Consider the following 16462-nt stretch of genomic DNA (forward strand, 5'->3'; position numbering starts at 1 on the left):
AGAACTCAGGAACTTCCCTAAAATTCTTGAAGTGTGTTTTCATGTTTGTCTGACAGAGTCGTCAGCTGAACAACTATTTAGAGACAGCCCATCTCAGTGACTAATACACTCACCTTATCTGACTTTAACAGAACCCAAAGGAGCTCCTCAGCCTCACACACGATCCAGACAAACATAATGTGCAAGTACAGCGTGTCTGTTCGCTCACCCGCAGGTGAGCTGAGGATTATCAAATTAAACCACTCCAAAAAGCAGCAGAAGACCGTGAAAGACTTGAAGATGAAAGCAGCGCAACTGTTTCCCAAGAAAGGTAAGCCCAACAACTCAAAACAGATCTGTGTTTAATCTGTGTCTCATGTGATTATGTAGAAATCTGATAAAAAGTAAGACAAGCAAATGAGGCAGACTCTGTTATAAGCCTACATTCAAATGTCCTGGTTTATTTTATTCATCTTTTAAATGACCTTAATGTGCTTAATTTTTATTGTTAAAAAATCTTTTGATTTAGTTTTGTTTACATTATGTTCAGTATCAGTTTCAGTTTGTTTTATTGTCATGCGAGGTATTTGTGTGGCGCAAGAATCAAGAAGCACAATAATAAAACAGAACAACTTCAAACACACATTCAAGTGGACATCTCAGGTTGTGTTAATAGATGAGCACAGTCCCATGCACACATTTGTACGTGTTTACTGTTGTTGTATGTCAGTTAGTAGCACAAACTGTGAGAGCACACTCAGGTTTTGTTTTGTTTCCAGTTATTATTTTATTATAGTTGAATTAAATATTCTTCACACTTAGTTTAGTTTAAGTTGAGCAGTGGCCACAGTCATGTGCTCTCTGAGTGACTTTTAAAAATAACAATCTTCAGTGGTGTTCAGGGACATGATATAATTATTTGTGACATGTTTAAATATTTAGTGAGGTTCTCTCTCTCCTGTCTTGTGTGTGTAGGATATCTTGTGGCTGAATTCCGGCTGATTGTCTCAGGAAAGCCGCTGGACGATGACTCTGCATCTCTGTCGGAGTATGGGATCAAACCCTCGTCTGTGGTGCAGATGGTGGCGAAGGTCCACGGTGGCTGACAGATATCATCATCGATGCACAGCAGGACTGAAATATGATACACCAAAGGACAAAATGCATCATCTTTGCCAGCTGAGACTGAACTGTGTCATCTTTGGGTCTTCCTTTACATTTTAAGACTTTTATCAAACCTATTTAGAGTTCAGTACTAAGTATCAAAGATTGTAAATAATGATTAATTAGTGTGTAAATAAGTATTCCCAAGAAAGTTGTATTGAAGTCATTTGTTTATTTTTCCAGCTTTTTTTTAATCTTTTAGAGTAGCTGATTTATGTATGATGCAGGATAATGTTTGCAATGAAAAAACTCAGGAACAGCCACAAATACAAAATGATATTCTCTTGATACCATTCCATCCAACGTTGTTAAACTGGAGAAAGGCATGTGATTTTCCAGTTTAGTCAAATGATCCAAATCTTTTGGGACTTTGTCCATGTATTATAAAATGAACATTACAATTAGTAAAGATATGTTTTTAGACATATATAGTAACTAACACAGGGTTAGAGAGCATATGTGAGATTTCTGGTAAACAGTGCATGTTTAGGCTTTCTGATTTTAATGATTGTTGCCTATATCATGTATCACGTTGCATCTCAGCTGCTTTTAAAAAGGGAGAGGGAAGGTGGGGGAGTAAAATCGTATTAAAAACATGAATAGTTTCAGTTATTCGGTGGGAAAATGAAAAAGTTATATGGGAAGCTATACTCAAATTTTTGTTTTGTTTGTTTCTTTTTACAACATTCACTAATCTACATGTTCACAGTGAATATGTAGATTAGTGTATGTTGTTAGTGTGGACTGAAAAGAAGCACTTGATGCAGCAGTGATTGTAGATCAGGAGGACTTAGTGCACAGTGAGGCTGAAAACATGGTGTCGTGTGTTTCTGATCAGAAAGTGATAAGGAATAACATTAAAGGTGTACAACATAGACATTTTGTATATTAGTCAGCAACTGTATAAGTGCCTTACAAATTAAATCTGAGTAGTCCACATACACAACAAATTCCACAATGTCTCTAACTAGCAGCACCTTTAATTGCTTTAATTTACACACCTGATATACAGAGTAAACTATTAGAAAGTAAATATGAAGAAGGCCCACCTGGTGGCTGAAGGTGGCTAAAGATGAAAATACAAGCTACCTTTCACAAGAGATTTTGATGATGAGAGAACATCTGACAGCAGCAGCTCAGTCTCTACTATGACGCTCAGCTACACTTTGCTTTTGGACTGTTGGACGCTTGGCTTGGATGGTGAGCTCTAAAAATTAAGGCAGGACACTGCAATTAATATTGTCTGCAGGATTCAGAAACTGGATGACAATGTGCAGAATATCAATTGAAAGGTTGTCAGTGTTTATAAGTAGCCTATAGGCTATGTCAACATACCGCTCTTACAGCTGATGGTCTTTGTGGTTTCAGGTAACAACAGTAGGTAATAAACTTACTTTTACAGTTTCTATTATGTAATATTAAAGCCAGAAATATATAAGTAAATATATAAGTTGCTAAATATTAATAATGAGAGATTACATATCCATAACCATTCTAGTTACATTATTGGATCACTGCTTCCTTCTGGGTGAACTGTAAATTGCACGTCAAACAAATATATGATATTGTTCTGTCACTATCACTCACTGTGGAGTGGGACCCTTTATTTATTTGGAAAATCATTTTTTATAATTTTGGGGAAAACTTTATGATTACAACAGTTATTATTTAATCGTTTATTGCTAATGAAATCTTGGTATTGCATGTCATGACTGTGTTTGTGCGTCAGAATTTACAGTGACAATGTGAAAAATACAATTTTGATGCCTGAATTTTTTCTGTTGTGATTAAAATTCATTAACATCATCATGATCATCACCACAGCACCTTCTTTGAGCTGCACACTTCAAACAACTGATTTTACAATTATTTAAATGGCTTCTACAAAGTTGCGTTCATAACATCGACCATAGTTATCTGTGAAATGCAATTATAACATTTTCATTGCTCCCTTGACAAAACTGGTTCTGTTACAAGCTGAAATTTTCAAAACCATAAACTCTGGTGACTTTCTTCCTCTCCATCAGTTTCTGCTTAGAGCTGTGAGTATCATTGCAAGTATTACAATTAAGGCCAAAAAAACAGTGATGAAAGTAATCAAAAAAGTATTCCTCTTTATCTCTGAACTCTTGCCAGGTTGCAGGGCATCATCGTGGATGTTCTTTTCTCCAGATTTCTTTATGTATTCATACACTCTTCTTTTCTTTGGTTCATCCTTTTCCCCCACTCTTCTCCTGGTCCTCTGTTGTTCTTTCAATTCCTCTGGCTCTCTCTCCGAGGCTTCACAAAAGACACAGTAATTATTTGTCAGTGTTGAATGAACTTCTTAAACGATTTCTTGATGTTCAGTAGTTTTGTGATCTTACCTCTGTACATGACCAGATATGCAGACCTGGAACTGTCGAACCATCATTTTGAAGTTCACACAGAGCAAGAAGGAAATTCAACAATGTTCAGTAATCCATCAGTCATACATGCTTATTAAAGACATTAAAGTGCCCCAACAAGTGGTAAAAATAACTGCCTGAGAAAATAACAATAATCAAAGAATAAAACGAAAACACACAAAACACTCGATCGCAAAACCACTGGGGGAAAAAAAATCATTTTGTGAAGGTTTAGTAAATAAAGCTCACAAACAGCTCTAGATGTAAACTGTCTGCTGTGTCAGACTTGTTAAACAAAATTAAACTTACTTGTATGTCTTGGTTTTTGCAAACAGCTGTTCTTCAGCCTGCACACATCAACAAAACCAAGATTAACATTAAAATGAGTTCTGCAGTTGTAACACTTTCTGTAGGTTTTAAATATGACCCATATTTCAGTTCTATTTAATCAGTCACCTTTGTCACATTACAGTCATCACAGTCATACCAGGTGTGGTCCTCCCTGAACAGCACAGTGGCTGTGTAATGTCCACCTCTCAGACTCCCCATGTGATTCACTATCCCATACACTTTGTACTTTTTGCCCTACAACAGAGCACGCAGTCAGACATAAGAACATATAAAATTACCGCAAAAAGTAAGGAAATCTGTGTTTGACTGATTATTTCTTTGCCCTAACAATGCTTCTTGGTAATAAATCTCAGCTTTGGTACCCCAGGTACCAGATTCTCAGCACCTGTGAGCATGGACCTTTCTTATTTCTTCAGCCTTCCTTCACCCAAACTAATAAACAACACCATGCAAGAGTCATTAGCAGAGTAAACTGTTTGACATTGACAGTGAAGATCTGGCAGGTTTTTCATGGGTGTAACTGCTGCTCACCCTACAAACGCATTTCCTTACAAATGTGGGAGCATTTAAAGGAGAAATAAACAGGCTTTCCAACAGATATAAGATTAGTTGCCAGTTACAACAAAGAAACAATTGACCAATCACAAATTTCCTTAGTTTTGTTCTAAGTTTATAGAAACAAAAACATAAGAGCAGGTTTCAGAGTGACTTCTCCTTACGTTTGTTGTCATTTCAGATGGCACAGCGACACAGCAGTTGGACTTGAAATCTGACATGGTGTAGTAGTCAAAGCCAAATCTCTTCAGGAGTAGAATCAAGATGTGAGGAAACTTCACCATCTCACATTTCTAAAAACCACAAGAGAGATGATTACACACAGCAGAGTTTGACTAACAAACGCTGCTTTAAAATAAAAAAAACTAAGAAACTCACACTCGTTGCTTCTGTTTTTTTCTCACATTCTCCACAGTACACCATGTTGTCTCCACTGTATGACTTGGTTTGGAAAATCTTTTCAAATCCTCCTTCCTGCACAAACACACATGTTGCAATTTTAAAAAAAAAAAGAAGAAGAAGAAGGGGGGGGGGGGGGGAGGCAGAAATCAAGCTCTTAAAGAAAGAGTTGGTTACAGAAACCAACTAGTAAAACACTTTTACATACACAACTGAAAAGCTTTCATGCACACTAAGCGTGCTCATTGTAACCCCCATACTCAGGCCTGACATGGTCCTGGGAGTCTGAGGAGTCTAAGCAAGTCACACTGCTGGAGTTGATGGTCCCACAGGAGGACTGAGTGGAGGAAGCCCAGGAAAGAAAGTGGACAAAATACTTTGTAGCCAATTTTTGGAGGCAAGGGTTGAAAGCACCCACTGACCCCATGGAGGTGGCGTGTTGGGGGCTTTGCAAGTCAGTATATACACTGAGTAGTCCTAGTGCTCTTGGGGATCTAGACTGTGAAGGAGGAAAGCTGTCAAGTGAATGATTCCCAATAGCTCTGGTTGAAGAAAGGTGTTATGCAGTAGAGCCTGCTACCTGGACGCAAGTCAGGGCCTGATCCCCATGGCTGGGTCACTGAGGAGAAGGTGTCTGATATTAAGACCTGAAACACCATATGAGAGCATGAGGGTGGTAATGGATGTTTGTATCTGTGTGTGCCTGTATGTCTGTGTCTATATGTTAGGTTGGGTATCAGATGCCACCTCTCTGGAGACATCTCAGGCCCTCCAAGGTATGGAGGCCTATCTCCCACCACCACTTCCCCTGCCAGTGGCGGACTCCCTCAGACATCGGTGCGTTGGTGGTTCTTTGTGTCCGAGGATGGGCGTCCAGGTACACACCGGCTCACTCCTTGGTGGCCGCTTATCGGGGCCTGGAGCCTGGGGCTCGCTCGGGCCAGTTCGGGGTGGGATGCCCTCGGCCTCTCGGCCTGGAGCTCGGTCACTCTGGCACAGCTGGCTGCCGGCGGAGCTCACGGGCGCGTCACTGCAACCCCCCCTGGCTTCTGCTCCGCGGCTGCTGAGCGACCCCTCACCTGGGACTCTCCTCAGCTCTTTCTGGGACAGTGGCGCGGCTGCCCCTCTGTTGGTCTTCCTTGGTCTCTTGTGTTCTGGGGGCCTCTGGATGTCTGGAGTTTTGATCTCCTCCATACCTGCTTCATGCCCTGGAGGACGGGGCTGTGGCCCCCCCACACCCTCTAGCAGATCATTACATGAAGGAACCTTTTAAAAACAAGCGCGCTCATGCTCACAGGTGTACACACGGGGACTCACACACACAAACTACACCCTTTTTGGCTCCTACCTCAAAGCACACTGTGCGCTGTCGATCTTACGTGCTGCACAATAATGTTTAATATTTAGTATTTACTGTTATATTCCCATAGATCATCATGATGTTGTTTATTGTATTGCTCTCCTTTTCTTCTGCTTGTTTTCTTTTTTCTTTCTCAACAGGTGATCCAGGTGATTGATATATGTATTTTTTTTTTGTCTGCTTATTTAGTTGGTTTTTGGTTTTTTTGCCCTTTATCCCCGCCCCTCTTCTCCACTGTTTTTTTTCCCCTTTTCCTTTCTCCCTTTTCTTTTCCTCATTCAAGTCTGTCCCGTATCTAACAAGTGAAAATAAAAAATAAATAAAATAAACAATAAAAGATGAATCAAATAGACCATTACGGCAAGGCTGGGATGGTCAATTTGGTAAAGTAGTTTGCATGTTCTCCCCGTGTTTGCGTGGGTTCTCTCCGGGTACTCCGGCTTCCTCCCACCGTCCAAAGACATGCAGCTTGTGGGGATAGGTTAATTGGATAATCCAAATTGCCACTAGGTGTGAATGTGTGAATGAATGTGAGTGTGAATGGTTGTCTGTCCTTGTGTGTTGGCCCTGCGACAGACTGGCGACCTGTCCAGGGTGTACCCTGCCTCTCGCCCTATGACAGCTGGGATAGGCTCCAGCACCCCCCGCGACCCTGAAAAGGATAAGCGGAAGCGAATGGATGGATGGATGGATCTTTCTTCGCCTTTAGACAATAATTCTGATGGCAAAAGAGCCAAACGGGACAGGCAAAAAAAAAAGAAAAAAAGAAAAGAGACCTGAAGCACCTGATGAGCCCGGGAACATCACTGATGATGTATCCAGATTACACCACAGTGTATGTTAGAATAAACATCTTTTCTGTACCAATGACAGAATTATCTCTTTATTAACTCAAAACCAGCATGACCAGGGGTGCAGTCTGAGCCCTGGCTGCTGCTTACCATGCTGTATATTTCATCAGGGTTGTCTCTGAGTGACAGTGGAAGAGTCCAGAAAGGATTTGTCTCTTCATTGATGACGTGGCCTTTGGAGCATTTTGTTGTGTACGTCAGCTGACCCTCAAAAAGCTTTAACACAGAAATATCAGTTAGAAAACATTCTGGTTTCTCAATGTTATTTGGATGGTAAGATTCTCACCTCAGAGACACGGGGGCTGACCTTACATAAAATCAGATCCAGGCAGTCAGCAGCATCACGCTGCTGAGAAACTGAAAATTACATGTAAATGTTACTCAGCACAGCCACTATGTGACCTTTTCTTTGAGTTTACCTTTGATGTTTATGTTTTACCAACTGGTTATCTCACCATTATGGATCTCCAAAGTTTTTGTTATCTTTTCTGTTCCACACGTTCCTTTCTTCAGACGTTCAAAGATGTTTCTCAGCTCTTGGTCTATTTTCTGTGATTCTGGATCCAACCTTCAGGAAAACAGATATTTCTTAGTTAATATTGACTTTTTATGGTCCATTCACCATGTTGTTAATATTTTATCTAATTTCAAATACAGGCTTGTGACCAAGAACAATGTTATTCAGTCATTTGATTTCTTTCATTTCTGACAAAAAAATTCGAAATGAAACACTTTGACTGATTTGACACCCAATTAATAACTCAAGGGGCTTCCTAAATTTACATTTTTCTTTAAAGATATTAGGGGGTAAAATGCATATCCTAAAAAAAGAAAAAAAAACCTGCCTCTTGTAGAATAAGGAGGGGATGTTTTTCTCATTATCATTTAATATTTTAATATGTCATTAGTAGTTCATTAGAAGTATATAACCAGCTTTGCATTAAGCATAAATTGAAGTTTTTGATCTTATATTATTCTTTGCATTACAGTGATGGTGATAACTTTAATTTGATCTTTCTTACAGGTATCAGAATAATAACATGATTTTCCATTGCAGATGTAACCATGATCATTCCATACACATTGCAGTTTGTTGCTCATTTTAGAGTTGTGCTCAAGGTAATTAAAGGTTAAAAGCTACAGCCAGCGCGAGTCTGGCTGATCTATGGAGGGCAAAGGCTTTGAGCTTGGAAGGCCGCACGCGCTTACACAGCACTTATAAGATGTCATTCTTGGTGATTTTGTGCTTAGTCATGTTTTAATATGTTTTAAGTAGAAGTAGCTGATCCAGCAATATTCATTTAATATTATATACTTGATTTAGAGCAATACACACTGATGGTCTTAATAAATGAAAGAGTCCTTGTAGCTCCCATGTTGTGTCTCAGCAAGGTACAGACGGTTCCAGGAGAAGGGGGGCAGTTAGCGTCTGCCCTCGGGAAGGAGACAATGTTATTCTTTGTGTTAAATAAAATTGTCAACATTGATTGTATTACACCTGTCACTACGCATGAGGGGGCGTTCTAATACCCTGATTTCATAAAACTATGGAAATGTGTTTTTTGAGATGAGATCTGAGACTGTCTGCATACAGTGTCCATCTCCCACGTGTGTGATCATTAAATCATCGTTTGACTCAACCCGACCGGACCAGTGTTGTTATTGTGGGTTTTTCCTCTGGTGTCCATCTCCAATATTTTTGAACCATAACACTCTATTAAACCAAGAGTTGCATTCATGGGGACTGAAGTTGAAAACAAACAAAATCTAACTCTGTAAGACCTCTAGAGTCAACTCCTTATTTGTGACTGGGGTCAGAAGATCAGGTTTACATTTGCTGATAGCAGCACAACACACCAGACTGTCATAAAGAACAATCAGAACAGTTGCACTCTAGGCTCAAAAGTTGATAAGCGAAGTAAACAAAAGCTTTTTGGATGTTTTTTGTTTGTTTTTTTTACATAAAGTTATTTTTTTACTCCTTTTTATGAAAGAAAACCAAGTAATGACTGGGAGTCACTGTTTTGGGTTCAGAAAGTTTGCTGCTTTGCGAACTATTCGTAAAATAATGTAGATGAAAATGAAGCTTTCATACCAGTTATGTGATGAATGAACAGTCAACAACCCACAGCAGGGGACTGATCATACATTTGATTAACCATGCATTTGCCCCCATCATAATCATATTGTGACTACAATAACCTGATGAACCAATGGTTTTGCACAAGCTCCACTTCAATCACATGGCAGATAATAACTGCTTACTTTTCTCTATGGAGGAGGACCATAGTTTGCACTCCACCTCACTTCAAATAAAACGAGGTGGAGTGCAGGTGGGGAAAGATAGAAGAACCGATTCACCACTAGATGAAACTTTTTTTTCACGTCTCTTGTTTTCTTTCAGTATAGCAGCTGGTTGAGAGTAATATGATTCCTAAAAATAATTCTCAAACCAAAGAATATTTATTCTGTGTGACATTTTCTAAATATGAAGAAAGTTTAACATGACCAGAAATCTTGTAATAACATATCTGAGCTTATAAAACTCAGGGCCTGATGAATCAAAATAATTCTCAGTGGCATAAACGCTTCAATTTTGTTCACTTTCAGTTCAATTCGATTGTTGCTATGTGAGCAAGCACTTGGCGACAGTGGGAAATAAAATAATAAATAAAGGAGGATTGAGGATCACCTGATCCAGTCCTAACTACAAGCTATGACATAAAAGAAAGTTTTAAGCCTAATCTTAAAAGAAGAGATTGTGTCTGTCCCCTGAATCCAAACTGGAAGCTGGTTCCACAGAAGAGGGGTATATTTGTTTGTTTATTTGTTTCTAATTAGCATCAGATGTGAAATATAAGCAATCTAAAATCTCCCACCTGTCATGAATCTCAGGTGTCATGAAGAAAACTTGCATTATGCTGTTGAGATAACATGTGGCTCCTTGATTTTTCAGGCCATGAAATTTCTTCTGCTGGATTACTTTGGGGGGGAAAGAAAAAAAAATAGCATTTTTTTTATAAATGACTGTAGAAAAGATTACAAAAAATTTAAAGACCTCAGCCACAAAAATGATGCATATTTAAAGCATATATATAAGGAATTAATTTGACAGTTTTTGACAGACCAATAGGTTTCTTGTATCTATTTATGAAAACTCTTATGTGACGTGAGATTGTGTGGGCAAATTCCAGTAGATCAGCAGTTTCTGAAATATTTCAAAGCATCAACGATTCAAAGTCACTTAAACTATTTTTCTTCCTGGTTTTGATGTTCATCTGGACGTCAGCAGGTCATCTTGACCATGTCTACATGCAGTGGGTTGGTGCCATGTGACTGGCTATTAGATGCCTTATAGAATAGTTGAACAGGTGTGCCTAATAAAGTGGTCTCTGAATGTATAATGTAGCCTGGGCCTTATGGGGACATGGTTTAAAGATGTTTCTTTTCTGTGACAGTTACAGCTTTATAAATCGGCTTTATAAATCCTGTGTATGCGGTGCTTTAGTTTTATTTCTTTAATTTTTGTCCAGCAAGTGTTCAGTATAAAAGACTTTAACTCACCTGCATCCTCTCTTAGTTTTTTCGTCTCTTCTGTGTTCACTTCTTCCAGGTTCCGTTTCCTGGAGCCGATCATCTTGAATTTCTCCTTGAGGATCAATTGTTTTGCTTTTTTTAAAATCTGAGTTTATTTGTTAAAAATATCCAGCTCTTTGTTGCACCATCTCATATTCCATATTTTCACCCAGGAATAGTTTCGACTTTGAACTATCGGCTCACCTTCTTTTCTTGGTTTAAAAATAGATCCGCCGATGTCGCTGTTTGCTGCAAGTTCAGATTGAACTTTCTATTTAAGAACAGGCTCCATACAATGATTATTTTATATTTTAAAGAGAAGAAAGTCGAGATTTTTTACTGCGCGCGCCATGGGATTGTTGCGCACGCAGGCACAGGGGAGCAGCCTACTCATTCGTGTCAGCTTGAAATCCGCCCAGAGGGCACATGATGCACTGGAGAGTCTCCATGCAAAAGTCCAAGTGGTCATAAAATATTGGCAGACACTGTTTGATACACCTTAGCGTAATTTTTAAAATATTGTGATTTTGAATGCAGCTCGTCAGTGTTTACATTTCCATCAAATGGACTGAGTTCCTCTTCCTTTTTATGTTTAGATGAGACGAAATTTTTCGAGTTTACAACTATTATTATTATTATTATTATTATTATTATTATTATTACAGAATGAGTATAGATTGTGTATCCCATTTTTGTATTTACATCATAACAACAACATGCGGAGCTCTTTACGAGCCTCGTTCTCGCGGTCTCATGAGGAAATTTAATTCACTTGGACCCGATCTGACACCCATGAAAGGTTGTTTTTTCCGACATGGGGAGGAGGGCAGAGTGGTGACCTTCGTGTGTCCACACACGCAAGTGAAAGAAGACATCCTTTGCATATAGGCAGACGCGAATGGATTAGTGTTATTTAGTGTGTTATTTAAAAAAAGAGAAAAAGAAAAGAGAAAAAAAACAGGCTGAGGTAAATCTATGTGATTGGAGTGGAGCCTCTTTGACTGTTCACGAAAATTTGGTGATAAAATGTAACGTCAAACACCAAACACCCATGGATTTGTTTTCTCTGTTAAATTAAAATGATCCCTATCTGTTGTGTTGTAGCGAGAGACTCTGACTGGATCACTACGCGTCATACCGCGACCACATGACCAAGAAAACAACGTCGCGGGTTCGACCTGCGGGCAGCTGCGGCTTCTGTTCTTCTTTGAAAAATAAGAAAAGGTCACCGTCCGGATCTCTGTTTGGCAAGTCTTCATGTTAAAACTTTAGTCATCAGGTACACTGTTTTTGTTTGATGTGCTTTGTTCTAACAGATGATGGAAAGACGACTATTGCGGTTGTGTCTTGTGGGACAAGAATTTCCTTGCGAGTATATTTGACAATTTTGGGAATCCTGACATCGTTGGATTTTGGCAGTTCCTCTCTTACTGGTAATTACCTCCGTTTTCATGTTTTGCATTAAATAATGGGAGTGTTGGGTACTATTGGCCATTTGGTTGTTTCGTCTGAAACAAAGTTCAGGGTTTTCGCTTTTAAGATCCGTCTGCGCATCGGGATAACTTTCATTTGGGAGCTATTTCCAAAGCAAGTCAAGACGTCGAAAGATGACGAAGATTTTTCCGCGTCAAAGTGAGTAACATAGATTACTTTGATCTAATCGGAATTTGAGCAGCGATATATTGTCGAAACTCTTGAAATCCACGCGTCAGGCTTGACTTTTTCCACGCTCTCTTATGGCAGTATTATCAATAAACTCTAATGCTATAGACTGTAATGCGTGCGCACCAAGACACACATAGTTGTGCATGAGCTCCTTTTGTCTTTCCTGTGTCTACTTGTACACGTAGTGTTAGACAAAGCACCCAGCATAAAGGAAAAGTGTAGTGAGAGAATAAAACATGGAATAAATACATGTTAATCATATGTGAATGCATGTAGAATATCTGGTATAGTGACAGTCCCTGATGGAGTGAAGTCCAAAGTGGATGAAATAAGAGAGAAAAAACTTTTTAGCGAGATCTCTGTTTGTTTTGTTGTAGATGATCTGAAGGCGGCGCTGAGTCAGGATGGGTTTAAAACTATCTAAAAAGAAAAAGATTTCTCATCAGAGGAGCAGAACTCCCTCTCAAGACTCCAGAAGCAGTTTGACATATGAGGAGGAGAAGTGCTACGACCCATCCGACTTTACACTTACATTTGTGGATGGAGATGATGAGTTGGACTGTAAGTCTTCAGACTATGAATTCTACCTTTACTGGGCTACAGATAATGTTGAGTAGAGTGTACAACAGTAATGCGATTTTTCATGTGTCACTCATAGTCTTGTATGAGGACTTCAAGTCTCTGAGAGCGCTGATGTCTTGCGGCCATGCTGTCACTCCCATGTCTCTCACCAACTGGTGTCTTAGCTTATTGAATCAGGTAGGATATTACACGTTCATCTAATCACAAACCCCAAATAAATTAACAGTGATTTTTGAACTGAGTGTATATTACTATGCACTCAGTTGCATAACTACTGAGTTGCAGTCACAAAATAAGGCACCAATTCAACATTACAGGACTATAAGGCAGAACTGACAACTCTCATGATGTCAAGAACGTTTGTATGTTGTTTTACCAGATAGAGCAGAAACGCACTATATAAGTTTTATAGGAGTTTAAGTAATGGGTCATCAGCGCAGGAATTAATTAATGGGGGTTTTCTTAGTCTGGTAGTTCTCAAGCTTTCTTTCTGGATTGCTACTTCAGAATCCAAAAATAAATAAATAAAGCATTCACATTAGTATGGTAGGAATGGAATCTAATAGGCATGAGACTGGACTGTGGCTCAGTTAATGGATCTATATACTATTGTGAGCAGTTGCTATTTGTTCCACATGTTTTGCTTTCACTGATTGATATATATTTTTGTATATTGTGTTTCAGGGCGAGAGCAGGTTTGTGTGCGGCCAAACTGAATGTCATGCTGAGTGGTCCTTTGAGGAGGTTTGTAAAATGGCTCTTCTAACCCCGGAAGAAATCGAGTACTTTGAAAAGAAAATGTTCAGCAACTCTAAGGATGTTTTTGATGTTAAATCAGTAAGTTTATTTACATAGTCTGCATTTCTGCGCCATATTTGTCCAAATGTTGAGCATTAAATAAATAATCGTTTTTTATTAACAGTGTCCTGGCTGCAAGTCTTCAGTGCTGAGAACTGACTTCAGTAATCTGTGTACTGAATGTACAGTGTGCACAGCTGATCTAAATCGGACCTTTACGTTCTGTTGGCAGTGTTTGAGGGAATGGAAAGGTCCGTCCCCACGTTCAAACCGATGTGAAAATCATGGCTGCAACAATAAGTCCTTAGAAACTCTGAGAAAATGTCCAGATATCACCTTCCAGAATGTGGAGGGCATCACTGGCTGTCCCTCTATCCGTGCCTGTCCCACATGTGGCTTCCTTGTGGAACATAACACAACTGGGTGTAAAAACATCTTCTGTACACGTTGTAAGTTGCAGTTCTGCTTTGTTTGCCTCAAAATGAAAGAGGAATGTTTGGAGACGAGTGAATATTACAAACCTTGTTCCAGTGGTGTAGCCCCTAGACAGACTTCTATACCAGTGTGTCAGTGGGATGATTAGATTGTTACAGAAATGTTGTTATTGTGTGATTCACATAGAAAAACTAACAGCTCAGTAAGTTGGTAAAGCCTGATTTAAAATTTACCACTAAGCTACAGTTACCACAATCTAATGCAGCGGTCCCCAACCCCCGGGCCTCGGACCGGTACCGGTCCGTGAGTCGTTTGGTACCGGGCCGTGAGAGTTGAGGCTCAGGTGTGAAATGTATAGTTTTCAGGGTTTTTATCGGTTTTCAGCGTTATTTTGTTTTTATCGTTTACTCGGTTTTCCTGGGTCTTTTCACGTGTGTTATGAATAAATCTTCTTTTTTTCGGTACCGGTACTAGTTTTATTTTGTTGTATTTAAAGGCTGGTCCATGAAAATATTGTCGGGCATAAACCGGTCCGTGGCGCAAAAAAGGTTGGAGACCGCTGATCTAATGCATGGACTTTCTGTGTCTCAAATACAGCAATAAATCAGATTAAGACCAGTAATCATCAAATTAATATATTAGCATTCTAAAATTAAGTGTTTTACTTCTATTATTTGAAAGAATTTCTTCATTTTCTAATACAGAATTCACTTTCTAATATTTAATGAAAAAAATTCTACACCAGAAATCTGAAGAATGTGCACCAGACTTTTATAGACTTTTAAAATAACTTTTTGGATAATTTCTCACTTTTTAAATTTTCCTTGTACCCTAGGAATCCCCTTTTCTCCTCACGTGTCAAACAAGATTGTTAACTGCAGTAAACTTTAACAATAATAAATAAATCGTGCGTCTTTTTAAAAGAAAAAATTTGTCCTAAAACATGTGAATGAAAATTCATTTTATGCACATTACTTTTCAAGTAATTAATTACTTTTAGAATATTGTAACTCAGTTACTTTTTTGAAGAAGTAACTAGTAACTAGTAACTATAATTAATTACTTTTTCAAAGTAACTTGCCCAACACTGATTATAAGTATTGCCTCAGTAGAGCTGTCTTTCAGATCACATTCTTATCTTGGATCAGGCACTGGTTTCTGCCTTTTATGTTTTGAAGTCACCCAGTAACTGTCTGCTTTTAGCAGCGATCTGTTTCTGTAAATATTGTAACATCCAGATTCCTCTGTTGTAATCTGGAGTTTAAAGAAACAAGATAGCACAAACAAACATGGAAGAGTTTTATTGAAATGATCTCTCTAGCAAAAGTCCAGCTAAACATCTGATTTCTTAAAGTGTCTCAAAAATAAGATATGAAACGCATTATGCAGTGTGCTACAAACATGATGTATTTTATTATATGAAAAATAAAGACCAAAAAAGGGACAGCAGTAAGTACATAACAATAATATGATCATGTGAGTGCATATGAGATCACAATAAAGACTTCACAATAAATGATTTTGTCAGTGCAGAGTCTGTCGTGTTCCTTCATGCGGGTCGATCTCCTCCACCAGGCAGCATCAGCAGTGTGTGGATGACGGACATGTGCTTAATCCCATAAGACACCAGCAGGGCTTTGTCCTCCAGCGGCTTCGTCCTGAACACCACCCGCATTTCACCAACTGAGCAGAAGCAGAGAGAAGAGCTTTAAAGAGCTGGGCTTGCTTCAGGCCTTTTAGAGTAGATCAGCAAAGCTAATATTTGGATTGTTTAATGTATGTGATCTGATGAGTTAGTGATACTAGCAAAAGATGATTTGATTTGTATTTTTTCAAAGAAAGTTTCCACTTAGAAGACAATTTTCATTATTAAATCATTATATCTGCTGTAGACCACTAAAAGTCATGTTTGTGGTTATTGTGTGTGTTGTCTGATTGGCTGAAGACAACATAAATAGACACTGCACTTGCACTGCATTTAAATAGAGAGTTCTGTAAACAGAATCTGCTGTTCAATAAAAGTATGACATTTGCATTTCTATAAAAATGTAAAAGCAGACGATAAGAAAAGTCATGCTTACTTATCACCAGCGCTTTGGCGATTTTGCTTTTCAGCTCCATCACAGTGAGGGCCTTCATCTGGTCCATATTGTCACAAATATCGACTATCTTCTCCTCTCCCCTCGGTCCGTTTACTTTCAGCTGGACGGACATTTTAGCACTAAGAGCTGGATCTGTCTCCACTTCAATAAGACTTTTATCAAGGCTTTTAACTTCAACTATCTTGTCCGAGAGACAAAATCCCAGCAGTCGCCGCCCATTTGGGTATTCAGGTAAACAACTTCCTCCTGTGGAGTGCT

The 16462-nt window shown here is 38.9% G+C and overlaps 3 protein-coding genes across 5 annotated transcripts; 1 reads left to right on the top strand and 2 right to left on the bottom strand.

Moving 5' to 3' along the window:
• Window positions 1–802: 802 nt before the first annotated feature.
• On the bottom strand, window positions 803–11015 carry LOC146580172 (ubiquitin carboxyl-terminal hydrolase 47-like). 2 transcript variants are annotated; one of them, XR_014891215.1, is made up of 12 exons: window positions 10611–11015; window positions 9926–10028; window positions 7502–7614; window positions 7333–7403; window positions 7137–7262; window positions 4815–4910; window positions 4601–4729; window positions 3987–4115; window positions 3840–3877; window positions 3510–3541; window positions 2233–3423; window positions 803–1113 (listed from the first exon to the last, which is right to left on the bottom strand). XR_014891215.1 is itself a non-coding variant. In XM_085266745.1 (11 exons), the coding sequence occupies exons 1-11, from the start codon at window positions 10681–10683 to the stop codon at window positions 3167–3169; spliced, it is 1167 nt and encodes a 388-aa protein (XP_085122871.1). In that variant the 5' UTR covers window positions 10684–11015; the 3' UTR covers window positions 1123–3166. The 2 variants fall into 2 exon arrangements, 1 of the variants encoding a protein (XP_085122871.1); XM_085266745.1 differs by lacking the exon at window positions 803–1113 and having other exon boundaries at window positions 1123–3423.
• A 346-nt stretch (window positions 11016–11361) lies between these two features.
• Window positions 11362–15981, top strand: LOC146580173 (uncharacterized). 2 transcript variants are annotated; one of them, XM_085266756.1, is made up of 7 exons: window positions 11362–11589; window positions 11727–11846; window positions 11939–12055; window positions 12665–12848; window positions 12946–13046; window positions 13554–13706; window positions 13792–15980. In XM_085266756.1, exons 4-7 carry the CDS (start codon window positions 12692–12694, stop codon window positions 14248–14250), a joined length of 870 nt encoding a protein of 289 aa, XP_085122882.1. In that variant the 5' UTR covers window positions 11362–11589; window positions 11727–11846; window positions 11939–12055; window positions 12665–12691; the 3' UTR covers window positions 14251–15980. The 2 variants fall into 2 exon arrangements, with proteins under 2 accessions (XP_085122882.1, XP_085122883.1); XM_085266757.1 differs by lacking the exons at window positions 11362–11589; window positions 11727–11846; window positions 11939–12055 and adding an exon at window positions 12070–12254 and having other exon boundaries at window positions 13792–15981.
• LOC146580174 (uncharacterized) lies at window positions 15398–16461 on the bottom strand. The gene is made up of 2 exons (XM_085266785.1): window positions 16184–16461; window positions 15398–15785 (listed from the first exon to the last, which is right to left on the bottom strand). Exons 1-2 carry the CDS (start codon window positions 16314–16316, stop codon window positions 15652–15654), a joined length of 267 nt encoding a protein of 88 aa, XP_085122911.1. The 5' UTR covers window positions 16317–16461; the 3' UTR covers window positions 15398–15651.
• Window position 16462: the final 1 nt, after the last annotated feature.

Source organism: Mchenga conophoros, linkage group LG3, assembly GCF_057382185.1.
Source record: "Mchenga conophoros isolate Kocher_MC1m ecotype Shallow Benthic linkage group LG3, M_conophoros_male_GT1.1, whole genome shotgun sequence".
NCBI lineage: Eukaryota > Metazoa > Chordata > Actinopteri > Cichliformes > Cichlidae > Mchenga > Mchenga conophoros.